The sequence below is a fragment of the Narcine bancroftii genome, chromosome 1 (assembly GCF_036971445.1).
Source record: "Narcine bancroftii isolate sNarBan1 chromosome 1, sNarBan1.hap1, whole genome shotgun sequence".
In the NCBI taxonomy this organism is placed as follows: Eukaryota; Metazoa; Chordata; class Chondrichthyes; order Torpediniformes; family Narcinidae; genus Narcine; species Narcine bancroftii.
Window position 1 is genome coordinate 357,673,983 of NC_091469.1, and position 27,991 is coordinate 357,701,973.

General features: G+C 37.4%; 1 protein-coding gene across 12 annotated transcripts in view; it reads right to left on the bottom strand.

Moving 5' to 3' along the window:
* The window catches only part of grb10b (growth factor receptor-bound protein 10b), a 242,701-nt gene that overhangs the window by 36,957 nt on the left and 177,753 nt on the right, over positions 1-27,991 (bottom strand). For 11 of the 12 annotated variants that reach the window (XM_069912206.1, XM_069912177.1, XM_069912210.1 and 8 more), the window contains 4 exons: positions 26,630-26,786; positions 8,583-8,704; positions 6,172-6,246; positions 4,795-4,932 (listed from right to left, as the gene is read on the bottom strand). In XM_069912206.1, coding sequence (XP_069768307.1) covers positions 4,795-4,932; positions 6,172-6,246; positions 8,583-8,704; positions 26,630-26,786 — 492 coding nt within the window. The remainder of the gene's footprint in view (positions 1-4,794; positions 4,933-6,171; positions 6,247-8,582; positions 8,705-26,629; positions 26,787-27,991) is intronic. The other variant, XM_069912207.1, reaches the window with a different exon arrangement.

Genomic DNA, 27,991 nt, shown 5'->3' on the forward strand with positions numbered 1-27,991 from the left:
GTCAGAATATGGCTATTGAGATGTGCAGAGCAACAAAGGGATTTAGGAGTTGTGGTAAATAGTACCCTCAAGGCTGATACTCAGGTAGATGGTGTGGTGAAGAAGGCATTTGGAATGTTGGCCTTCATAAATCGGAGTATTGAATTCAAGAGTAGGGAGGTTATGATGAAATTGTACAAGGCATTGGTGAGGCCAAATTTGGAGTACTGTGTACAGTTTTGATCACCAAATTATAGGAAAGATATAAACAAAATAGAGAGAGTGCAGAGAAGGTTCACAAGAATGTTGACAGGATTTCAAGGTTTGAGTTCCAGGGAAAGGTTGTGCAGACTGGGGCTTTTTTCTCTGGAGCGTAGAAGATTGAGAGGGGACTTGATCGAGGTGTTTAAGATTTTAAAAGGGACAGACAGAGTAAATGTGGATAGGCTTTTTCAATTAAGAGTGGGGGAGATTCAAACTAGAGGGCATGGTTTAAAATTGAAGAGGGAAAATTATAAGGGGAACATGGTAGGGATGTGGAATGAGCTTCTGACAGACGTGGTCGAGGCGGGATCATTGGTTACATTTAAGGAAAGACTGGATAGGAGAGGACTGGAGGGGTATGGACCGGGTGCTGGTCAGTGGGACTAGGAGGGTGGGGATTTGTTACGGCATGAACTAGTATGGCCGAACTGGCTTGTTCTGTGCTGTAAGTGGTTATATGTGGCCAGAAAGATGCCCAACAAAGTACGTGGACCAGCCAACTAGAGGAGACACCATAGTGGGTAATGACAGACCTCTCGGTGGGGGAGCATTTCGGTAATGATGATCACAACTCCCTGACATTTAGCTTAACTCTGGACTGGGATAAAAGCAGACAAAATATGGAAGTGTAAATTGGGGAAGAGCTAATTACAACAGGATTAGGCAAGAACTAGGAAGAATAAATTGGAAACAGATGTTAATAGGAGAAACCACAGAAGTAATGTGGAGGATGTTTAGGGACTACTTGAGAGAATTTTGGATAGGTTTGCCCCACAAAGACAGAGAAAAGATGGTAGGAAAAGGGAACCATGGCTGACAAAATAGGTGATTCAGCTAAATAAGAGGAAGAAGGGAGCATATATTAGATTTAGGGGAAAAAAAAACAGGAAGGGCGTGAGAATTACATGATAGATAGGAAGGAACTTAGGAAACCCTTAAGGGGGCATGAGAAGGGCTTGGCAAGTCAGATTAAGGAGAATGCCAAGGCATTCTATGCATACGTGAAGAACAGAAGGATGACGAGAGTGAAGGTAGGGTTGCTTAAGGATAAAGGAGGCAATATGTACCTGGAGGCGGAGTAGGTTGGGGTGATCTTAAATGTATACTTTGCTTCAGTATTCACCAGAGAAAAGGACCTTGGTCAAGGTGAGGTCAGAACAGAACAAGCTTGTGTGCTGGACCATGTTGATATGAGAAAAGAGTAAGTACTGGATCTGCTTAAAAATATTAAGATCGATAAGTCCCCAGGGCCATCCAAGATATGCCCCAGGTTGTTCTGGGAAGGGAGGAAAAAGATAGCGGGGGCATTTGCATCCTCCTTGGCTACAGAGGAGGTACCGTAAGATTGGAGAATGGCAAATGTGGTCCCCTTGTATAAAAAAGATAATTAAAGAGAATCCTGGGAATTAAAGGGCAGTGAGTCAATAGTGTTCAGCATGGAAGCTTATGCCTCATGAGCCTAATTGAGTTTTTTAAGGAGATAACAAAATAAATTGATGAAGGTAGGGTGGTAGATGAGGTGTATATGGATTTTAGTATGGCATTTGACAAGGGCCCCCATGACCACCTTGGTCAGAAAGTCATGAGGCATGGGATCCATGGAACTTTGGCTGTGTGGATTCAGAATTGGCTTGCCTGTAGAAAGCAGAGAGTAGTCGTGAATGGAAAGTATTCTGCCTGGAAGTCAGTGATGAGTTGAGTTCTGCAGGAATCTGTTCTAGGACTTCTACTCTTTGTGATTTTTATAAATGACCTAGATGAAAAAGTGGAAGGATGGTTCAGTAAGTTTACAGATGATACGAAGGTTGGAGGAGTTGTGGATAGTGTTGAAGGTTGTCCTCGGCTACAAAAGAATATAGACAGGATGCAGAGTTGGGCGGAAAGGTGGAGTTCAATCCAGATAAGTGTGAGGTGATGCATTCTGGAAGGTCAAAACTGAAGGCTGAGTGCAGGATTAATGGTCGGTTATTTAACAGTGTGGAAGAACAGAGAGACTTTGGGGTCCAAATCCATACATAGAACCATAGAACAATTACAGCACAGAAACAGGCCACCTTGGCACCTCTAATCTGTGCTGAACCATCTCTCAAGGTTGTCGTGCAAGTCGATAGGATAGTTAAGGTGTCCTATGGGATTCTGGATTCATTAGTTGGGGATTGAGTTCAAGAGTCATGAGATCATATTACAACTGTACAAATCTCTAGTGAGACCACACTTAGAAAATTGTGTTCAGTTCTGGAGACCTCATTACAAGGGTACCCTTTGCTGAGGGTGCAGAGGAGGTTGCCTGGATTGGAAAATAAATCTTATGAGGAAAAGTTAAGTGGACTAGGGCTTTTCTCTTTGGAGTGAAGAAGGAGGAGAGGTGACTTAATAGATAGCTACAAGTTGCTGAGAGGCATAGATTAGATGGCCAGCACATTTTTTCCAGGGCAGGAGTAGCAAACACCAGAGGACATCTGTACATAAGAAGGAAGAAAGTTTAGGGGAGACATCAGCAGTAAGTTGTTTGTTTTTTATTCTTACACAGAGAGTTGTGGATGCCTGGGATATCTTGCCAGAGGTGGTGGTGGACTTGTAAACATTAGGGGCATTTAAAGGGCTCAGACAGGCACATGGATGAAAGACAAATAGAGGTTATGAGGTATGAAGGTCTTAATTTCTTTTAGGTAGGAATACACAGGTCAGTACAATATCCAGGGCCGAAGGGAATGTACTGTGCTACAGAGTTCCATGTAACAGCAAACTACTGTACTCTTATTGATGGAAGGAAGCAAGTTTTCTTTCACCCAAAAATCATTAAAGTTGATGTCCTCACCATTAATTACATCCCAAAAGGCAAGCATCATTATTTTCAAACTTGACAGTTGAACAGAATATTTTGGTATTTGTGGTTTTCTAAAGCAAAGCTACTGAAGTTTCTATTAATTTGAACTTAAACTTCAGAAGTGATAATGAGTTTCACTTGTAGATTGTCTCAGGTTGCAGAAGGGAAAATGGGCAAAAGTGTGGCTGCTAGAATTTAACTCAGACAGGTGCAAAATTATACAATTATTTAGGAAAAGAGAGATTGTGATCTAATAAACAATTTTAAATGTGTACATGTTATGCTTCTTGAAATAGTGCTGTTACATATTACATTTTTTGTTGCTCCTATAATCTATCTACAGGGTTATAACAAAGAATTTGCTTCAGAAACAGAATTTATTATCATGAACATGTCACAAAATTTGTTGTTTTGTGGCAGCATTATAGGTGCAAAAATCACTTTAAATTACATTTTTAAAAAAGGTAAATAAATTAGTTGAAAAGAAGAGAAAAAAAGAGGTAGTGTCTGTGGTTCAGTGTCCAATCAGAAATCTAATGGTAGAGAGGATGAAACTGTTTTGTACCATTGGCAGTTTGTCTTCAGGCTCCTGATGACAGCAGTGAGAAGAGGGTATGGCCTGGGGATCCTTGATGATAGAGGCTGCTTTCTTGAGACACTAACTCTGAAAGATGTCTTCAGTGGAGTAAAGACTAATGCCCATGATGGCACTAATTGAGTTCACGACTCTGTAGCCTTCTCCTATACATTGGCAACCACATACCAAGCAGTGATGTAACTAGTCAGAATGCTCTCCACAGTATATCACAAGAAATTTATAAGCATCTTTGGTGACATACCACATCTTGTCAAACTCCTAACCAAGTATGGCTGCTGGGATGCCTTCTTCATGATTACATTGACATGAAGGGCCCAGGACAGATCTTCAAAGAAATGACACCCTGAAATTTGAAGTTTTTTTTTACCCTTTTCACTGCTGACTCCTTGATGAAGACTAGTTTGTGTTCTCTTGCTTTCCCCCTCCTGAAGTTGAAAATCAGTTCCTTACTTTAGCTAATGTTGAGTGCAAGGTTGTTGTTGTGCTACCACTAAGTAGCTGATTTGTCTCATTAATGTATTCTTCTTCATTTCTGTCCATACTTCTGCTGACAACCATATTGTCATTGGCAAATTTGCAGATGGCAATTTGAACTGTGCCTAGCCACACAGTTATAGGTGTAGAGAGAGCAGAGCAGTGGGATAGCATGCATCCTTGAGGTGCACCTGTGTTGATTGTCAGTGAGGAGGATAAATTCACATTGGCTGCAGTCTTCCAATGAGGAAGTCAAGGATCTGTTGCAGAGGGAATGCAGAGACCCATTAGTGAAGCTGCTTCCGCATTCCATATTTCTCATCAGGAGTTACAGTATCACATTAAGCTTTATTGTTTGCTATCATAAGGACTCAGTTCTTAAATACTGCTGACTGTTCCTTTTTTAAACAATTACTCCAATTACTGGAAATGATAGAAGAAATATTCAATAATGAATATTACCTTAACATCTTCACCAAAAGTTACCTGTGATCGATAACAATGTAATGTCAAACTGTTTAGAGTTAAAGCATGAGCACAATCCCACAACAGTGACAAAACCAATGATTGCCCTGTTCGCTTCAAACAAGGTGATAGCCTATAATAGAAGCCTTCAAGATCTCTGGCTGGTAAACTCTAAACACTAACTCACCTTTGAATTTCCTTTAGAGGAGAAATAAAGCCCTGATCTTCGTAAAAAAACAAATAGTTTTTTCCATGACTTTTTTCCCAATTCCTTTACATGCAAGAATCCTTGAATTTCTGGGCAACTGCTGGAGTTCAAGAAATTCTGTAACAGATTAACAACAGGAATACATTAAAAAAATTGTACAAAGATATTTTCATTCTGAAATGGCTTTACAGTTCTTTGTGGTCAATAAGAATGGACACAACAAGATATGTAAAATTTATCAGACCTGCAGACTAACCATTGCATTACTTCAAATGCTTTTTGCTCACCTTTCATTTTCAACCTCTGCTTCTTTCTGCTTTAGAAATATATTCTTGAGTCATTCATTCTAAATTCCCTTGGTTAACCTTCTAAGTTTCAGTCATGTAAAATGCCTCTGATGGTGCAGTATCCCATATTTATTCCTTCAATATTTAAAATATTTATCAAGTATTATGAAATGTTTTGGTAAAGTGAACCATTGTGGTGATTTAATTCTCTTGGGATGAAACGTTGAGTGGGTTGGGCCTGTTCAAAACTGTTTGGAGTTTTGAAGGATGAGAAATGAGCTCTTTGAAACACAAGATTCCAAATGGGGATTTATAGGAGGAACTATCCTCTCAATTGCTGGTGGGTTACCTCAAATTAGGAGGCAGAATTTCAAACTACTCATTGGAGGAGAAATGGAATTTCTTCTTAGAAGGTCAAGAATTTTTGTAATTCTTAACCCAAAAGCATTCTGGAGGAGACAAGTGCTATATACATGTTGAATCTGAGACCATGAGCCACCTAAACTAAATGGAATCAATAGGCACTGGGAGCAAAGATAAAATCAGATCACACATGATATTGTTGAATGGTGAAGCATATTCAAGAAGACTACTGGTCTATTAGTACTTCTATTTCACATGATCTTCAAATGTATGCAATGTCCTTTTCCTGTTCAAGAACAATCCAATTCTTTAAACATAAAAATCCATCCATTCTTGCTTACAAATCCTCACCCCCTTGAAAGCCAACAATTTTACAACTTCATTTTTAAAAACCTTAAATTGGAATAAACACCTCCCACAGCAAAACACAAGTCATTGAAGGAACCAAATAGCTCAGGCAGCATCTATGTAAGGAAATGGACAGTAGACATTTTGATTTGTCTCTTCATCTGAACTCTCTTGCGTTCCTTACATTTGACTGTCTACAAAATTCTCAGGGCTATCATTATCTTGTCGTGGTATCTTGATTAATTTTATTTCTTTCAAACTTGTTTATGTGTTGCTCTTGGTTCCCCAAGAAAATTTTTTTTTTCCCACATTCACCGAAAATCGATGTACAATATTTCCAAAGGCAAAGCCAGCCTACCTGCATGAGCTGTGAATGTGGATTACTTCCATTTAATTCCTGGCAACAGGACACCATCTGATCTGGAAAGAAGCTCTGTCCAAACAAATAATACTTTTCAAAGGGCAGCTATTACCAGATTTTTTTAAGTACTCTACATTTGTTCTTGGAACTCTTTACTGATGATAATATTTAAGTAAAATACAATAAACACCAATCACTAAATCTCGACTGATGTTTAAATTTCTTTTCTCTGAAAAGGCTACGCAGGCTTTTACAACAATCCAGTTTCATATTTATTCCAGATCCAAAGAGCTATGAATTTAGTGGCTGAACTTTTTAAAGGGTGCTCAGGACTCTGACTTTATTATTCCTGTTTAAGTCATTAAAGATGATGAACAATTGCTGAAGGAAACTCAACCATCTTCAGTCAGAAGTGATAGTGAAAGAGTCACTTTGGTTTCTTCTTCCAGTCAACAACACTGAGAAAGTAGTTTTCAATCATTTCAATGCACTCCATATAATATAGGGAAATGGACGAGTACATTGAATACAGCAAAGAATTTGGGCCCTGACACCATCACTAAATATATTCAACAGCCATTCCATTATAGCACAGATTGACAGTTATAGACAAGTAATGCAAATTAATATTTACTTGCATTACCTGCCTACAATTGTCAATCTGTGCTATTTAGTTAGGGATTCTTCAGACACCAGAAATGGTTTTCCAACAAACAATTCATGATTCTAAGCACTATTTTCCACCAAGTCTTTCCTGTTCCAACAAAAAGTGCTTACATTGGATGGCAACTTTCAAAAATCCCCATATTCTTGAAAAGTTCCACCAAATTGTTAAGCAGCAAAAAAAGCATCTCAATGTTTTGTTTTCGCAGTCTTGTATCCATGGGATACATTAAAAACAGAAAATGATGGAAACTGCAGATAAGGCATGTGGAAAGGGAAATAGAGTTAACATTTCAGGTTCAAGACCCTTTATCAAAACTAAGATGGTTGTAGTGAGTATGGAGTTGAAATATCATAATCAATGGCCCATCAATAATTTGCAATCAATAAACCTAGAGAGGATAATAAGTCAGATGTATCTTTGAAATTGTTGGTGGTGGAAGTGCTGGAACTGGAATGAATTGAAATCAGGGCAAAGGGAGATGAATCCGACTCATTTGCAGAGGAGGTATCATTCAGGATCAGAGAAAGAACAACCCAAAAGAATTATCAAGGGAAAGATCAAGATAACTTTTGGATTTCATTAGTTGTGGAAGTTTGCAAACTTTGACATATGAAAGCAGAAAATTTGAATTGAATATTGAATTGTTTATTGATGAATGTAACCAAGATACAGGAAAAAACTTTGCTTTACATGTGTTACCCAGGGAAGTCAATCTATCCTCAAGTACAAGAGGAAGCGCAAAATTTAAAAAAAGCTAAGCTAGTGTTGCAGAGAAAATGTCCAGTTAAAACAGAGGAAGGGTAGCATCAGTTTACTCTTTGACAAGTCCATTCAATAGTTTTCAAATTCCTATATCTTCTGCCTTATGGGAGGGATTGGGATGGATCTTTTAATATGTTGGCTGCTTTGCTGAGGCAGCATGAAGTGTATATGGAATTGATGGAGGGGAGCCTAGTCTGTATGACAGCCTTAGCTGAAGTCACAACTCTGCAATTTCTTGAAGATTTGGGTGGTGCAGTTCCCAAACCAAGCTGTGATGCAACCAGACATATATTTTCAATGGTGAATTGTTGAAGTTTGTTAAAAGACATTGGGAACATGAGAAGAAGTTTTATTTTGCAGCACCAACTATCATGGAGAAAATATAGCAACTGCAGACTTTTTTTTCCCCTCAACCCATTTACATTCCAATGTCATTCACCAAAAAGTGCAAATGATGTGAACTTTGATTCTAGATCATTTCAGCAGTACTGGTCACATTTGTCTTCTTGGCCACATAGGTAAGGGTCTCACAATCATGTCCAGGCTCTGACATTTTCTTCAACCCAATCATTGATGACCCCTGTCTGATTACAACTAGCTTCATCCATCTTAGGCCATACCTTATGTTGAACCAGAATTATCATAACTTTAGCACCTAGTTGTCCATTATTTGATTTTCAAATCTTAAAGCACCTCCATCACAAAGATTACTTTCTTTCATCAATTTAACCCTGCACACCATTATCTTCCTTGGTCTAAATGCAATGTTAGGGCAGGAATAATTATTGGTTCATTTTACAATTGAAAATCTCAAAATTGAAATCTGTCAAATTCTGAAAATATGAACTTAATAAACCATTCTTTTTAAAGACACAATGATTTTAAGGATAGTGATTTTAAAACAAATAATTACTATTTATATTATTCAAACATTATTGAGCTAGTTGAAATAATAGTCAAAACCTGAATAGGTACTTACCACTGGATGCTTAAAAAATTCATATTTGGCATAGTTTTTTCTGAATAAAAGTTTGCTTTCATTTCCCACTGTCCATGTGGATTGTACGCGCAATACAAGTTCATGATCCTCCAAACATCTTTCTGTAAATGTTTGAGAATTGATGCAAATTTCTCAGCAATGACAAGCAGAAACAAGATACAATAGCATATGCAAGAACAGGAAATAGGAGGAGGAGTTGACCATCCGACCTGTTGAGCCTACTCCATCACTTAATAAAATTATAGCTCCTCCAGCTGTGGGCTCAGTCCCATCTGCTTACCTTATCCCTATCACCCTAAATTCCCTTTCTAAGCAAAATCCATCTGTGCCTTAAGTATATTTAATGAGGCAATCTCCACTGCTTCCTTGGACAGAGGATTCTAGATTCAATTCTCTCTGGGAAAACCAGCTCCTCCTCACCTCCATCCTAAATCAAACTCATTCACCCCCCTCACTAAATTTTGAGGTTATATTTCCTAGTTCTTGTCTCAACTACCAATGCCTCCAATCTTATCTATCTCTTTATTGATTGCATACTTAAAAAAAAAATCCCCTCTCATTCTTCTGAACTTTTGAGAGTATAGTCCCAGGAAAATCTTTCCTCATAGGTTCACTCCCTCATCTCTGGAATCAACCTGGTGAACCTGCTTTTAACTGCCTGTTAAGCTAGTATGTCCCTTCTCAAGTAAAATCAGAACTACACACAATCCTCCAGTTTCGGCCTCATCAGTACCCTTCAATTTACAGCAGAACCTCTTTGCTCATAAATTCAATCCTCTTAGCAATAAAGATCAATACACATATTCCATTTGCCTTCTTGATAACCTTTTATACCTGCAAACCAACCTTTTTTGATTCATGCACTAGCACTACCCAGTCCCACCGCATAACAGTATGCTGCAATCTTTCTCCATTAAAATAATAATCTGATCTTATAATATTCCTTGCAAAATGGATGGTGTCACATTTATGAACATTGTACTCATTTGCGAGACCTTTGCCAATTCATTTAAGCTATCTCCATGTAGACTCTTTGCATTGTCTGCACAATTAGCTTTTCCACTCAATTTAGCATCATCAGAAAACTGAGATATGCTAACACTCAGGCCCCTCTTCCAAATCATTAACGTATATTATGAACAGTTGAGGGCCTCGCACCACCTCCTGTGATACTCTGCTCTCCTCCTGTGACCCATAAACTTACTCCCACCAGTGATTCTTTTCCCTATTCCTAATCTTTATCCTGATCGATTCAAATTCTACTCCTTAGATGTCATACTGTCTCTTGCTAACGCCCCGATCTCATCTTTAACACAAAACATTACTTCACCTCCCTTCTAAATAATGATACACCTTTTTATTTCATTCACAATAATTCACATCATGGCCACTAAATCAAACATCTTTATACTGATTTGTATCACAAAATCGTTGACATAGTTTCAAATACTATGTGCATTCAGTTGACGAGCCCTTGCACTCATTGTCATTTTAGAATCTATTAATCTTTTGTCTTTTGCTTTTGATTTTTATCCACTCCACTTTTACTTTTCTCTCTTCCAACTTTTCGATTGCTTCCTTTAGTCTTTCTGCATGAATTTCCATGCCTCATCCAGAATAGTTTAAACCAGTGTTTTTTAAACATTTTCTTTCCACTCACATACCACTTTAAATAATCCCTTACTAATCAAGAACACCTATGGCATAGGGATTACCTTAAGCGGTATGCGAGTGGAAAGAACAATTTTGAAAGTCACTTGTTTAAACTCTCCAACAGCAGTAGCAAACAATCCCAGGGTGTAAATCTCATAATGAAATGCAATTCTGCTACTTAGTTATGCCCTCTTAAAACACAAGAAACTAAGAATAAAAGCCACAGCACACCTTGAACATGCTAAACCATTCAGTAAGTTTATTACTATTCTGATCTTGACTTCAACTCTATTTGTGTGCCAATTCCACAACACTTGCCCTCTCTCTATAGTCTGAAAAATAGTGGCAGCCTTGAATATATTCAACTTCCACAGCTTGCTTATATTCACTGCTACATTTCCTGAATCAATCTTGTGACCCTTCTCTGAACTGCCAACAGAGGAACAAAAGTATCCTTCCTAAAAAGTAAGGATCGGAAATTCAACTGAGGTGTCACTTATATCATAACTGTACAGTTATAGCAAAAATCCCAATATGCTCAATTGTCCTAGCAATAAAAGATCAATATTCCATACATCTAATTGTTTCATATTCAAGAACATCAAGATCTCTCTCAACAGCAGCATTCTCCTAGTCTGTTTCCCTGCAAACCAGATTGTTCCCACAAAAGGTGATTTTCACACATTTCTGCATCTTTTATAAAGCGACTTGCTTAACATGCCTGATTTATTGCATCCTGCTTATTTTCTTCCCAATCTTTTGATAGAATTGATCTTTTCACTTCAGTCAATGGTGTAAATTATAATTGAGACTCTGATATTGATCCAGTTGACCCATATCCCTCTAAATCTTTCCTATCCAGGTACCAGTCTAAAGTTCTATTCATTGTCATTATTGTACCCACCTTGACAGTTTTCTCCGACAGTTCATTCCATTGAATTATTTGTTTGAAAACGTTGCTCCTGAGATCTTTCTCAATCTTTCCCTCTCATCTTAAAACTCTGCCCTTAAGTTTTGGACTTCCCCCTCCTAGGTGAAAATGCTGTGATCTTCATCCCTTGATACTTCAATATGCCTCCTCACAGTCATTGTTCAGCTTCCTTCATCCTATGGAAAACAGTCCCTGTCTATCCAATCTCTCAAGATCACACAAACACTATCCATGCAGCATCTTTGTGACTCAAGATTTCTTGCATTCCTTCCAGCTTAATAATATCTTTTCTGCAGCAGGGATACCATCACAGTGCCACAATATTCTGCACAAATGATCTCACCAACATCTTGTACAGTCATAACATGGTGTCTCAAGACCTTTATTCTTAGACCCTCTGTCCAATGAACACTGAAGCAAAGCACTCACTAAGGACCTTCCCTACTCCCAGGCAGACGTTTCCTGCACTCATTGCCTTGACTGAAACATGCTGTCTGGTTTGTTCACCATCTTGTTCACGTTTCATGTTTAAATTTATTATACCACATTCATGAACTATGTACCTGTACCTTAGGTCTCAGTTCAACTAAGTGAGCCAGAGTCTGATCGTGTACTGTGGCTGCACGAACCCTGCATGGCTTGACTTCACAAAATGCATCCCTTCCAATGTCCAAGTTAAATTCCATTTGCTATTTCTTGGCATAATTTTCTAAATTGTTCATTGTTCATTATACCATTAACTTTCATGTCATCTGCAAATTTGACTGGCCCTCACAAAGCCATGCTGACTATCCCCAAGAAGACTATGCTTCTCTAAATGCTTTCTAATCCTGACCCTAAGACTCCTCTCCAATAGTTTAGCTACCACTAATATACGACTCACTGGTATATAATTTCTAGGAATTTCCCTATTATCCTTTTTGAGCAAGGAAACTACATTTTCAATTCTTCAATTCTCCAGTACCACTCCATTAGCCAGGGAGGACTCAAAGATCTTCACCAATGCCCCAGCAATCTCTTTCGTCACTTCCGCTAGTAACCTGGGGTATTTTCCATCCAGTCCTGGGGGGCTTTATCGCTCCTAATGTTTTAATGTTCCAATACTTCCTCTTTCTTAACCTCGACATACTGTAGCACAAATGCTGACCTCATATTCGCAAAGGTCCCTCTGTCTAATGAACACTGAAGCAAAGTATTCATTAAGGACCTTCCCTATCTCCTCTGCCTCCATGCAGATATTTCCCCCTTTATCCCCAATTGGTCCTACATTCACTCTAGTCATCCTTTGTTCTTCATGTAAGAGTAGATTGCCTGAGAGTTTCCTTAATTCTACTTGCCACAGCCTTCCTGTACCCCTTTCTGGCTCTACCAAGTCGTTCTGAATTTCCTTTCTGGGTACCTTATAATTCCCATGAGGCCTTCCAGACTTTGGCTTCTTAAGTCTGTGACACCTCTCTTGTCAACTGTGGTTCTTTACTCTGCTATGTTTTCCGTGTCTGTGGTACAAATCTATTCAGAACACCATGCCAGTGGTCCCAAAACATCCTGTTGTACTTCTATCTTGTCTATCTCTTTCATAAATGTATCTATCTCTATTAGATCACCCTTCATCCTTCTGAACTCCAGTGACTATTGTCCCATGCTATTCCATCTCTCCTCATAAGTGTTAACTTCATTTCTGGAATCAAACTGGTGAACCACCACTGTTGTATCTCCAAAGTCAGTATAACCTTCCTCAAGTAAGGTGACCAGAACAATGCACAGTACTTCACATGCAGCCTCACCAATGTTCGGTACAGTTCCAGCATAACATCCCTGCTCTTAAATTCCACTCACTAGAAATTAAGGACAACCCATTTGCCTTCTTGATTACCTGTTGCACCAGTCAATCAACATTTTGTGATCAGGTACAAGCACTCCTATGTCTTTCTGCACAACAACATGGGATTTTTTTCACCTTTAAATAATAGCTCAATCTACCATTTTTCTTTCCTATGTGCCTATCTATATCTCTCAGCAAACTCTGTGTCCTGTACATAATTTTCTTTCTCCTCATTTTGGTGTCATCAGCAAACTTAAGATACACAATTGGTCCCTTCCTCCAAATAATTTTCCTGTATTGCGAAGTTATGGGTCCAGAACCCACTTCTTTAGCACCCCACTAACCATGGTCTTTCAATCAAAGAAAAAAAAACATTTATCCTAATTCACTGCCTTCAATTGGTTAACCAATCCTTTATCAATGCCAGTATATTACTTCCTGCAATGTGCATCCCATTTTTATGTAAATGTAGACATACAGCATAGTAACTGGCTATTTTGGCCCATGAACCCTTGCTGCCTAATTAACCTACAATGCCTGGCACATTTTGAACAGTGAAAGGAAACCAGAGCCCCTGGGGAAAACCCATGCAGACACACAGTCACATGATCACAGTGAAAAGCGGTGCTGACTTGAAGGGCCAAATGGCCTACTCCTGCACTTCATGTCTATAATACATGCACATGACATCACATATAACCCTGATTTTCCCATGGACTAGGCAGAATTTCCACTTATCAGTAGTGCAAAAAAACTGCATTCAAGAAAAGACATATTCAAAAGAGAGAAATATAAACAAAAAGGGATTGCAAACAATGTAATATAGAAAATAATTAGAATTTATTGTCATAAACAAACTCCTTTCTGAGAGTGTAGGATTCAAACCCTGGTTCCATTCACTGGCGCTGTAACAGCCTTGTGCTTACTGCTACACTAACTATATTGAATTATTTTGCGCAACATCTTATCAAAAGTATTCTGGAAATCTAAATATCCACCTGATCCCCTCTATGGTCTGCACTCATTACATCTTCAAAGAGCTCTAGACACTTAGATGAATACGATCCATCCTTCTTGAATCCATGCTGCATCTGCCAGATTCGTGAATTTCTATCCTAGTATTTGTTCCTTAATGATAGCCTCAGATAACATTCTAGCTAAGGACATAAAGCTCACTGGCCTATTGCTACCTGCCCTTTGCCGTTTTTAAAAAAAAAATAGTGGAGTTACAATTGCTGTCTTGTGATCCAACAGGACAAGCCCAATGTCAAGGTAATTTTGGTAAATTAACACAAGTTCATCTGCTATAATTTCCACCATTTCTTTCAGTACCCTGGTGTAGAGCTCGTCGAAAGAATCAAAGACTTGTTGATCCAAACCAAGGCTTTTATTAGCAAAAGACAGGAGCTCTTCACAGGTGGCCGACCAGTCCGGAATGATCCGACCTGGCTAGGGACACAACCCTTTAAGGCCCAGATAATAGGCGTGGCTTAGCTCTCAGCCAATCGCTGTAAGCACAGTCTAGATACAGTAACTATATACACTATATACATTGGTGATAGATCTATACTATCACACCTGGGATGTATTTAATCAGTACCAGGGTATTTATCTACCTCTTGATCCATTAGTTTGTCCAGTATTACCTCTTTTGTGATAGTGATTTTATAAAAACAAAATTTTTTTATTGTCATATATTAAAACACAAAATTGCATTTAGTCCATGTAAGGCAGACAAAGCTTCACCATCAGCAGAAAGTGCCCAGCATGCAGTCAGAGAAAGAGAAGCAAAAGAGAGTCCTCACCTCCCATCAACTCCCTAATATTAATCATGTCTTCCACAGTAATCAGATACAAGGCCTCAGACAGTTTTGCATTTTCCCATTAACTCTCCCTTCTCATCTTCTAAGGGACCTTTTCATTTCAACCCACCTTTTTTGCTTTAGATAGTTTTGTGCTAATTTATTTTGATAAGGTAATCTCTCTTTCTTTTGCTTTCTTTGTGTTTTTCTGCTGTTTTTTAGTTTTTCCAATCTTCTATTTTCCCTCTACTTGCCTACTTTGAATGTATTTAGCTATGAATTGGATGCCTTTTTTTCCTTAGCTGACAACAACTGATTATTCCTACCCTTATTTTTCATTGGAATATACTTTTGTTGTGCACTGTGAACAGTCTCTGAAAATCTTCTACTGTCCTACCTTAAAGCTGGAGCTCCCAGTTCATATTAGCCAACTTCTCCCTCATCTTATTGTGGTCTTCTTTGTTTTGGCAAAGACACCACTTTTATATTTTACTTTCTTACCTTCCATCTGCGTTAGAAATTCAACCACATTTTCATTTTTTTCAAAGCCATGAGATCATTCATTTTACCAGTCTCATGACACAAGTTGATATGGCATATTTCCTTGTAGGTTTCGCAAGATGCTGTTTAAAAAAACTTGTCCTCAAGACTGCCATGACCGACTTAATTTGATCAATAAATATATTGGTTAAAATTGCCCATGGCAACTGTCATTCCATTCTAACGTGTCAGTTGTTTATTTATTGCCTGCGTATTACTTGCTAGCCTGTGGACTACTCCTACTGGTGACGTTTTCGCCTTCTATTCCTAATCCTAATCATGGCCTGGAATGGTGACTCAAATACATCTGAGCAGAAAGCCCAGCAATAGGTTCTTCAGATATCTGAAAAACACTTGTGTCTAATTACAAATGATATCAGAGACTAAGTATAACATGTGACAGAGTCAGTATTATTTTATCAAAGCAAAATTATTTTTTTGAAAATTTTATTTAAAAATTTTGCAAAATAATACAAAAAAAAGAAAATACAAATACAGATATATAAATAAACCAAAAAGTACTATTGAAAAAATGGTAATGATGATAATATCCCCCCCACCCCCTCCCTTCCTCTACTAACTACATCATCTTAACTTCCTCCTCCACCCCTCGGAGCCTTGAAAAAAATTATACATTTAAAATTAATTAATCGACGTGCCAACTCTTTACATAACTTTTACTTAAGATCAATAGCTATACAATCCAAATATAAACTCCACATTTTAACAAAAAAGAATAATCATTTCGCAAACTATAAGTTATTTTTTCCAAATATAAACACGATTGCAGTTCATTATGCCATTTTTGTATATTCAATTCCACATCATTTTTCCAAGTTATCACAATGCATTTTCTTGCAACTTCTAACCCTAACCGCAAAAATGCCAATTGTGGCTTATCAGCCAATCCCAAAGTAACAGCATTCATGTAACCCAATAAACACATCCATATAACCATATAACCATTTACGGAGTGGAAACAGGCCATGTTGGCTTTTCGAGTCCGCACCGGTTCATTAGAACAGCTCCACTAGCTCAAACCTCCCGCTCTCTGCCAATAACCCTCCAACCCCCTCACCTCCATGTACACATCCAACCTTTTATTAAATGACAAAATTATCCATTTGCAAATTGATTGTAAATAAATCTCTCAAAAATGTAATAACTTTTTCCCAAAAAAATTTAACTTTCTTACATATCCATACACAATGCATAAAAGTACCTGTCTTTTCTCCACATCTAAAACACAAATCTGTTAGACTAAATCCATATTTCTTCAAATTCTCAGGGGTCAGACATAATTAATAAATACAATTATAATTAACTATACTATATCTCACATTAATTAATTTTGTAACACTATCAATACATATATTTGACCATTCCTTCCAAGACAATTCAATATCTAAATCTTTCTCCCATTTCTCTTTTGTCCTATATAGCCCAACTTTATCCATCTTTTCTTACAACAATCTATACATATCCGATATAAATCCTTTAGTTTCCTTATCAATCATTACAATCTCAAACTTCGATTGACTTGGTAAAATTAAATCCTTACCAAATTGTGTTCGTAAAAAATCTCAAACTTGATAATAAGCAAAAGTAGAATTTGGAGAAATACCAAATTTCTCTTGTAATCTATTAAATGTAGAAAATTTACCCACCTCAAAACAATCTTGTATAACACTAATTACTTTCAATTTCAAATTTTTCGAATAAAAATTATTTAAAGAAAACAGAATTAGTTTATTCTGATACAATGGTGATTTAATTGAAATTTTCCCTTTAGAGTTTAGAAGTTGATCCTGCTTACATCAAATATCCAGTATATGTCTTAATACTGGTCATTTATATTTTTGTAACAATAAGAGATTCCATTTATAAATAAATTGACTCATTTCTTTTTCAGAAATTTAATCGAATTCAACTTTAGCCCAGACAGGTGGTTGTTGAACATCAAACAACCTATTCTTTTCTCTTTGGCTTGGCTTCGCGGACGAAGATTTATGGAGGGGGTAAAAAGTCCACGTCAGCTGCAGGCTCGTTTGTGGCTGACAAGTCCGATGCGGGACAGGCAGACACGATTGCAGCGGTTGCAGGGGAAAATTGGTTGGTTGGGGTTGGGTGTTGGGTTTTTCCTCCTTTGCCTTTTGTCAGTGAGGTGGGCTCTGCGGTCTTCTTCAAAGGAGGTTGCTGCCCGCCAAACTGTGAGGCGCCAAGATGCACGGTTTGAGGCGTTATCAGCCCACTGGCGGTGGTCAATGTGGCAGGCACCAAGAGATTTCTTTAGGCTGTCCTTGTACCTTTTCTTTGGTGCACCTCTGTCACGGTGGCCAGTGGAGAGCTCGCCATATAACACGATCTCGGGAAGGCGATGGTCCTCCATTCTGGAGACGTGACCAACCCAGCACAGCTGGATCTTCAGCAGCGTGGACTCGATGCTGTCGACCTCTGCCATCTTGAGTACTTCGACGTTAGGGATGTAAGCGCTCCAATGGATGTTGAGGATGGAGCGGAGACAACGCTGGTGGAAGCGTTCTAGGAGCCGTAGGTGGTGCCGGTAGAGGACCCATGATTCGGAGCCGAACAGGAGTGTGGGTATGACAACGGCTCTGTATACGCTCATCTTTGTGAGGTTTTTCAGTTGGTTGTTTTTCCAGACTCTTTTGTGTAGTCTTCCAAAGGCGCTATTTGCCTTGGCGAGTCTGTTGTCTATCTCATTGTCGATCCTTGCATCTGATGAAATGGTGCAGCCGAGATAGGTAAATTGGTTGACCGTTTTGAGTTTTGTGTGCCCGATGGAGATGTGGGGGGGCTGGTAATCATGGTGGGGAGCTGGCTGATGGAGGACCTCAGTTTTCTTCAGGCTGACTTCCAGGCCAAACATTTTGGCAGTTTCCGCAAAGCAGGACGTCAAGCGTGTTGCTTCATAATAATTTTGAAAATGTGGTAATTGAAGTCCTCCACATTCGTATCTCCATGTTAATTTATGCATAGAAACCCGAGATAATTTACCCTTCCATAAAAATAAATGAACTACTTTATTTAATTCTTTTAAAAATTTCTTCAGAATCACACATGGAATAGATTGAAAAAGATATTGCATACAAGGATAAATATTCATTTTTATACAATTTACTCTCCCAATTAAAGTTTCTGTAAATCAATTTTAATCTTGTTCAACAAAAGTATATAATTCAAAATATTTAAGTCCTGATATTCTTTATTAATTATAACTCCTAAATATTTAATCTTATCAGACCATTTAAATTTAGTAATCTGTCTACAATCTAAATAATCCTCACTTGATATTAGCAATATTTCACTCTTCTCCCAGTTAATCTTATAACCTGACAGTATGCCATATTGATGTAATAAATTTTGCAGCACCCTCAAAGATTCCTTAGGATATGTTAAAAATATTGAGCAAACAAATTAATCTTATACAATTAAGTCTCTTTGATTTAATTAGCTTCACCTACTTTGATACCTTTAATATCCAAATTTTGCCTAATAGCTTGAGCTAAAGGTTCTATTACCAAAGCAAACAATGCGAGTGAAAGAGGACAACCATGTCTAGTTGATCGAGATAATATAAAAGCTGATGAAATCAGACCATTCATCATTATTTGTACTGTAGGATTAGTATATAAAGCTTTAACCCAAGTAGTAGAGCGGTCCAAATTGAAATTTTTCTAAAACCTTAAATAAAAATTTCCACTCAACCCTATTGAAAGCCTTTTCCACATCCAATGCCACTATCATTGGTTGATTAGCTTGTTATCTAGCAGCATTAATTATAGAAATCAATTTAGTGACATTATCAACTGAATATTGACCTTTTATAAATCCAGCTTGGTCAACATGTACTAATTTTGGCAAATAATTAGCCAATCTATTAGCTAATACTTTTGCAACAATTTTATAATCTACATTTAATAACGATATTAGTCAATAAGAAGACACTTTTAATGGATCTCTATCTTTCTTTGGAATAACAGTAATCAACGCCCTCGAAAAAGATTCTGGAAATGAACTCATCTCAGTTGCCTGCTTCAAAGCTTACATATAAACTGGAAACAACAAATCGTTACTTTATAAAATTCTACTGTAAACCCATCTTCACCCGGGGACTTTCCTCCCGACAATGGTTGCAGTGCTTCCTTTAATTCCAATTCCGAAAAAGGACTAAGTCATTAATATACTTCCCAGTCAATGATGGCAAACTTAAATTAGCCAAAAACATATCAATTTGCTCAATATTTTGTCTACTTTTGGATGTATAAAGTTCATTATAAAATCTAAAAAAATCCTCATTAATTTTCTGAGGTTTATAAGTAATCTCTGAATCTTTCCTAATTGCATTAATTGTTTTTGATGCTTGTTCTGTTTTTAATTGCCAAACTAAAACTTTATGTGCTCTTTCACACCTAACTCATAATAATGCTGCTTCGATCTTTGAATCATTTTTTCATATTTATATGATTGCAGAATACTATATTGTAATTTTTTATTAGTTTTAGAGGGGGAGCCGGTTTAATTGTAAGAGTAAATTTTGTTAAGTGCCACTCTATAGGTGATAATGAACAATTTGAATTTTGCGACATTTAATGTTAATGGGGTTAAATCACCCGATAAAACGGAAACATGTATTGGATTATATTAAAAAGTTGAAGGTGGATGTAGCATTTTTGCAAGAAGCTCATTTAACTGAGAAGGAACATTTGAAATTGAAAAGAGATTGGGCAGGACATGTGATTGCTTCACCTTTTAATTCTAAGGCCAGAGGAGTAGCTATTTTGGTAAATAAGAAAGTACCGTTTATTTTGGATTTTTTTTTGTTAATGTTGGTAGGATTTTGGTGGTGAATTGCAAAAATTTTTTGGAAGCCTGGACTTTGATGAATGTTTATACACCGAATGAAGATGAGGAAGTATTTATATTACAGATACTTTTTTAAAATTTGAACCAATTGAATGAAAATATTTTAGTGGAAGGGGACTTTAATTGTTGTTTAGATCCTTTGTTGGATAAATCACCAAAGACTTTAAAGAAAACTAAAATGGCAAAGAGAATTATTGAGGTAATGAAGGATATAAATTTGGTGGAAATATGGAGAAAATTGAATCCTACTGAAAAAGATTGTTCTTTTTATTCTGCATAGCATAATTCATTTTCTAGAATTGATTTCTTTTTAGTTTCAGCTCAATTGCAAAGTAGATTTATACAAGCAGAGTACAAAAGTAGAATTTTGTCTGACCATTTGTTGTTGTTGGGCACTGAGAAGGTAGGAAGTACTTATCGTTGGAGGTTTAATGAGATGTTATTAAAAAGACCTGAGTTTATTAAATATATTAGGGAACAAATTACTTTTTATTTACAAATGGATCAAGATTCAGTTCAGAGTAAATTTGTTTTATGGGATGCTTTAAAAGCATATTTGAGAGGTCAGATTATTAGTTATACAGCTAGAATTAAAAACAATATTTGATTGAAAGTCAGAATTTGGAAAAAGAAATTGAAAAGTTAGAAAAAGAATTTCAGAAGAATTCTACTGAAGATAATAAGATACATTTATCTAAATTAAAAAGCAAAAATATTTTGACAAACTTACTGAAGTTTTTAAGAGGACGGTTAATGGGGCACAAATTGGTGTGACATATTTAAGATTTCCAAAAGGCATTTGGTGAGAAGTTGTTATACCAGATAAGAGTTCATTAGGTCAGAGAAAAAAACATGACATGAGATGAGTTAATGGATGAAAATATAGCAGCAATAAGCAGGTCACTTTCTACTTGACAAACTGTAATTACCACATTGCTATAAGAATCAGAGCTTTGGTTTTGGCCATTGATCATTTACATCAGTACCATGAATAAGATATTATAAAAATAAAAGAGGGCATACAAGGAAGCAAAAAATACTGGGAAGATAGAAGATTGGGAAATTTTTTAAAAATTTGCAAATATTAACTAAAAACACATAAGGAGGGAAAAGATGAAGTGTGAAAGCAGGCAAGTAAATAATATCAAAGAGAATATTTAACTTAATCTGATTGGCCTACTTCTGCCCTTATAGCTTGTGTGATTGAGGAAATGAACAGGTTCTTCAAGAGTAAAAGAGAGGTGAAAGTAGATGAGAACCACAAATAATAATGGGAGACAAGGAGATGCCAGAGTAACTTTGCATCAGTCTTCACGTGGAAGACATTAGCAGTGTGCCAGATGTCGAAGGGTATCAGAGAAGGGGTATTTCAAGGGAGAAGGTGCTCAGAAAGCTGAATGGTCGATAGGTGGTTAAGATGGATTGCATCCTCGGGTCCTGAAAGAGGTAATGGTAGAGATTGTGATGGCATTGGTAATGATCTTCCAGGACTCAATAGATTCTGCCATGGTCCCAGAGAACTGTCATACCACTGTACAAGAGAAGGAGGAAGGCAGCAAAAAACAAATTATAAACTGTCGTCAGTGATTGGGAAGATGTTGTAATCAAGTGTCTAGGATGAGGTTATAGAGTACCTGGAGGCACATGACAAGATAGGCCAAAGCCAACATGGTTTCCTTAAGGGAAAGAGGGTGAGCATATTTAAGTTCTTGGGAGGATCTTTCCTGGACCCAACACATCAGTTGCATTGTAAAGAAAGCACACCAGCGCCTCTACTTCCTCGGGAGTTTGTGGAGGTTTGGGATGACATCAGAAACCCTGGAAAATTTCTACAGTTGCGTGGTGGAAAGTGTGCTGACCAGCTGCATCATGGTCTAATATGGAAACACCAATACTCCTGAGCATAAAGCCCTCCAAAAGGTAGTTGACACAGTCCAGGACATCACAGGCAAAACCCTCCCCACTATTGAGTACACCTACAGGGAAGGTTGCTGTCGGAGAGCAGCAGTCATCATCAAAGACGCTCATCATCCAGCACATGCTCTGTTCTCGCTGCTGACATCAAGAAAGAGGTACAGGTACCACAAGACTCGCACCACCAGGTTCAGGAACAGCTGCTACCCCTCCATCATCAGACTCCTCAAACTCAATCAGAGACTCATTTAAGGACTCTTACTTGTGACGTTATTGCTGGATATTTTTTGTTCTCTCTGTATTTCACAGTTTCTTTTAATTTTTAATTTGTTAACATGTTCTTCTGTGTACAGTTTACTTTTGCACTATCAATTAGGGGTAATTCTGCCACCCCCGCAGGAAAAAGAAACTTCAGGGCTGTTTGTGATGTCATGCATGTTCTCTGATAATAAATCTGATTAGCTGGAACCAGAGAGTTGGAATACAGGGATCAATTTCTGGTTGCCTGACAGATGCTAGTGCTGTTCCACAGAGGTTGGTGTTGTACTATTTGGATTTTGGAATGAATGGCTTTGTGGCCAAGTTTACAAATGGTACAAAGGTAGGTGGAGGAGCAGGTAGTGTTGAGGAAACAAGGAGGTTGCAGAAGGACTTAGATTAGGAGAATGGATAGAGAAGTGGCAAATTAAATTTAATGTTGGTCATGATCTTTGGTAGAAAAAATAATTGGGCCTACTATATTTTAAATGGGTAGAAAATTGAAAATACACAGAGTCAAAGGGATAGGAGACTCCAAACAGGATAGCCTGAAGATAAACTTGTACGTCGAGTCGGTGGTGAAGAAGGCAAATCTAATGCTGGCATTCATTTCAAAAAGAATAGAATAATAAGACCAAGGATGTGTTATTAAGGCTTTAAAGGCAGTGGTGAAAGCTCACTTGGAGTATCATGAGCAGTTTTTGGCTCCTCATTTAAGAAAGGATGTGCTGAAATTGATGAGTCCATAGAAGGTTCATAAGGTGATTCTGGGAATGAAATGATCATAATATGAGGAGCGTTTGACAGTTCTTGGCCTCTACTCATTGGAATTTAGGACATTGAGGAGGGAATCTCACTGAAACATTTTGAATGTTGAAAGATGTGGACAGAGTTAGATGTACTGTAGAAAGGTTATTTCACAGGGTGGGAGAGTCTTGAACAAGAGGGCACTACTTCAGGATTGAAGGGTATCTGCTTAAAACCGAGACGTGGAGGAATTACTTCAGCCAGAGTGTGATAAATCTATGGACTTTGTTGCCACAAGTAGTTGTGGAGGCCAGGTTATTGGGTGTATTAAAGACAAAGTTTGATAAGTTCTTGGATAGTCAGGGCATCAAAGGTTAAATGGATCAGCTTTGATTAAATCCCAAGGTAAAGTTGGTGGACCGAATAGCCTATTTCTGCTCCTATGTCTTATGGTCTTATTATATTCACCTTTGCAAGAAATATGGAGCCTTGTGCATTGGGAACCAAGATGCAAAAAATATATATAAAAAAAGCTTTTTTAAACATACAAGATGAGGAAGGAAGAATTTTTTTAAAAAGTGCTTAAATGGAGAGCAGCTTTAAGTTGCATAAATGAAAAACAAAGTTAGTCAGCTGATTTCAGAATCTGTTAGGAGAGCAAAGAACATCTTGAACTGTATTAGTGGAGCTGGACACAACTGTAGGGAAAACTTGTCAAATTGTGCTCAGCAATTTCTATTTTTATTTCACATTTCCTGTAATATCTGCAATTTGTTTTTATTTTTAAACTCAGTAATGTAGTGACTTCTAAAATGTTGTTTGCCATTCAGGGGCAATCATGGAAGGAGCTAGAGCCATCCTTGCTTGTGATATTTAAATCTTGTGATTGAGTCAAAGGCCCATCTTGACCATGTTGAACAATTTGTCTCTCATTTGCCTGCATTCAGCCCATCTCCAAGTGTATGTGAATCAATAAAATTGTGAGTTGAAAGAGGTCGATGGAAATAACAGTCTTGAAATTGTGATTCTTGATCAGCAGCAGTGGAACTAAGGAAAGGATTAAAATAAATAAAACTTGAATATACTGGAGTCTGAACTAAATGTAGAAAGATCCTGGAAACACATTAGGTTTGGCAGCAGAAAGACCTATTGTCAGAACCAGGAGAGGTTGCATGGAGTCTTTAATCTGAAATGTTATCTCATTTCCTCTTTACATCAAAGCTGCGTAACCTTTTTTGAGGTACGTTGTGCAGCATTGTGGACATGAAAGAGTTTGTCGTCATAACAATGAAAAAATGTATTAAAAGCTTATATCAGGATCACATTAGGCATAAGGTTGCTCTCAATCAGGTTCAGTTTCAACCTCCTACCAGGAAGTTGAGTTGATGGTGACAGAGAGAATTTCAGGTGTGGATCAAAAACAACTGTAAGGATCTTTCCAATTTGTGTTTGGATTACACTGTACATCCAATCATCCAACACTAGATGTCAAGCTGGTTTAAAACTTGAGACTTTGGAAGATTAATGACAAGTATACACATGGAAAATTATACTCTTTTACAGATTGCATGACAGAAAAGGCAGCACACAAATAAGAAAAATGAGAGGGGGAAGGAGAGATTCTTGGGGGCCTACAAGAAGAAATTTCCAGCAATGAGTGGATAGGTATGAATGACAGGAAAGGCACCAGAGAAAGATGACACTATTAACTTTGACAAGACCTGCAGTCAGAAGGGCAAGTACGACAAAATGCAATTATGACTGTTGTGATCAAGTTAACATCATTAGGAAGACAACCGAAGAGTATTTATCCAACATTTGAAGAGAATAGATTCTTTGCAGTTTCCAAGATTCTATACTAGCGGTTCTCAACCTTTTTCTTTTCACTCACATACCACTTTAAGTAATCCCTATGCCATAAGTGCTCTATGATTAGTAAGGGATTGCTTAAGGTGGTATGTGAGTGGGAAGGGAAGGGTGAGAACTACTCCTCGAGACCCAATTGTTACTTAACTATTTTGCTTGAGAAAAATTGTCATTGGACCATTTCCTTTGGTGTTATGAAACCGTGCACATAATGAGTCAATTAAGTACAATTAAAACAGTGGTTTTCAAACATTTTCTTTCCATTCACATAGCACCTTAAGCAATCCCTTACTAATCACAGAGCACCTATGGCATAAAGAAATCTTAAAGTAGTATGTGAGTAGAAAAATAAAGAATGAGAACCACTGTTCTATACAACAGTGAGCACTGTCATCTTGTATAATAATTTTGTAAATTCCACCTTCGTCCTTAAGATTAATAATTACTGAAAAACTGGATTAATTTATGGCCAGTTCTTAGGCACCAACAAATGGACATTTGAATCCTTTCATGGGTGATGATCAACAGAGGTGTTAAATCATTGTAAACCACCACAATCTTACATTTGACATGCACAAATAGATTTTTTTAAATTCCAGGAAGATGGTCAATTATAATATCAGTGATTAAAAAAAGTGTAGTTTAAAAATGAAAATTGCAATCAGCACAGATTTAATATTTTCTGTACACACATGCTCCATGGGTCTTCATGAGTAGCTTAGAGACTTAAAATACAACGTTCCCACATCCTTTTTTAGTTTACACATTCTATTTTGCTATTGACATCCATTAAAAACTGAAAAATTACCAACCCTTATATACTGTCTTTATCAGCGATCTGGATATGAACTTAATAACCTTAATGTACAAATCCTAATTACACTTATTGAGTCATTTTTGTTTAAGACAAACAGCTCAGGAACAGGCCTTTCCAGCCCACGAGCTCGTACTGCCCAAATATCCCAACTGACCTAGGTACATTTTGAAGGGTGAGATAAAACTGGAGTACTTGGAGAAAACTCATTCAGACACAGAGAGAATGTACAAACTCCTTACAGACAGCACTGGATTCAAATTCGGGTCACTGGCACTATAGTAGCATTGTGCTTACTGCTACGCGAACCATACCACCCACACACCAGTAGTCAAAGGGATGGGGGTGGGGTGGTGGGAAGAGTCAGCCTTGAATGAGATGAAATGATTTTTCAGTAATGCAGGGAAATGAGGATAGGGTAAATGGACATTTGGAACTTTTTCCCTGAGAGCCAGCATGAACCCAATGGACCAAATAGCATCCTCCTTTGTTGTGAAGCAGAACAGCACAAGATAACTGGAAATGAAAACAAAGGACAACACCTCAAATTACCATATCACTTAAATATACATTTGTCCATATTCAGAATCTTTTTGTGCTTTATTCCCACTATTCATCTCAGAAATATTTATTATTATATTGATATTTTAAAAATATCTATGAAGCTCTGATAGCAACATAAGTTTTGTCAATTTTACTTTTCTTAAAAGTGCACATGCATCTCCCATTCAACATTTGACAATTGTAATGAACAATGCTTCTGAAATTTAATCAGTCTTATGACAACCTTACCTAGACCTAGATGTGGGTGATGTTCAATTAACGTCCAGCTATTGTCATTAACGCAATGGCACCTTTCAATCAATAGCTGGCAGATGTCTCTAGCTGTCATATCAGATGGAAGTTCAATGGCTTTGCTTGTTCCATCCTCACCAAAAACTTTAATAACCTACCATAAAAGAGGAAACAATAATCATTATACACTATAAAAACCCAGTGTAACATGTGTTATAAAGATCAATCAAATGAGCAAATAGAAAAAAAATAAACGTTATTTCACTAACTCATGATCCAGAATTCTGATCCAATTTCCATCATCAATTAAACTAATCAGAGTTGCAAACTTGAAAATTGGAGCAAGGTCTGCTCTCTTCCTTTGGTTTTGAATATTACCTTTCTATTCCCCCTATTTATTGACCCTGCCTCTCCATCTCCTCTTTGATATTTTAATCCTATGGAGCCCCGATAGACAATGGAGTTATTCAGTCTTTGGAACTCCTGCTCATATTTTGAAACTTCCACAACCTCCACACTGCAATGCAAAGGAAACCTTGAACATAATTTAATCATAATCTGATAGAGGAACTCAGCAGGTCAAGTAGTATCAGTGGGAGAAAAATAATGCTTGATTCTTGGAAGCAAAACTCTTCACTGAGACTCAATAAAGGGATTCGACTTGAAGCATCTCCCATTGCTGCTGCTTCACTCACTGAGTTCTTCCAGCAGATTGTATTTAGTTTCAGATTTCAGCATCTGCAGTCTCCTGTTTGTCTCTATGAACATAAATTGCTGTGAGAATATCTGACCTCATTTTGGAAAAAAACAATTCAAAGAACAAGATGGCACTTCAAAATTGAGCCAACAGCTTTAAACAGATTTCTTGATCCCTTCTAGGCTACCTCAGTAGTGTAGTACACTTCGAATGTAATAGATCAAAGGATTACTGTACTTATCAAATGCTTCAAAGACTAACAAAGAAACATATTACAATTCCGAAGGGTGTGTACAGAATTCAACATGCTCCACAAAAGAGGAAACAAATCATTGAAAATAACAAGACAATAAAGTTTGGATGTCAGAAGAAAAGCAGAGCAATTTTTAGAATTCAGTAGATTTGCCAAATATCTCACACGACAGCTTTGTAGGAATTGATGCAGCCTAAATGCAGCATGAGCATTGTGCAGTGTTAGAGTGGCTAGTGATCCTCCTAAACATTAGAGGGAGTCAGTGACAGGTTTATTTTTCAGCTTGGGTTGGATTCAAGATGGATGCCTGCATATTATCTTGTGCGTACTTTAGCTAATAAAGTATAGATATTTTAAAAGAACCCAAGACTTTTTATTACTATAAAAGAAACATCACATGGTAACAGGA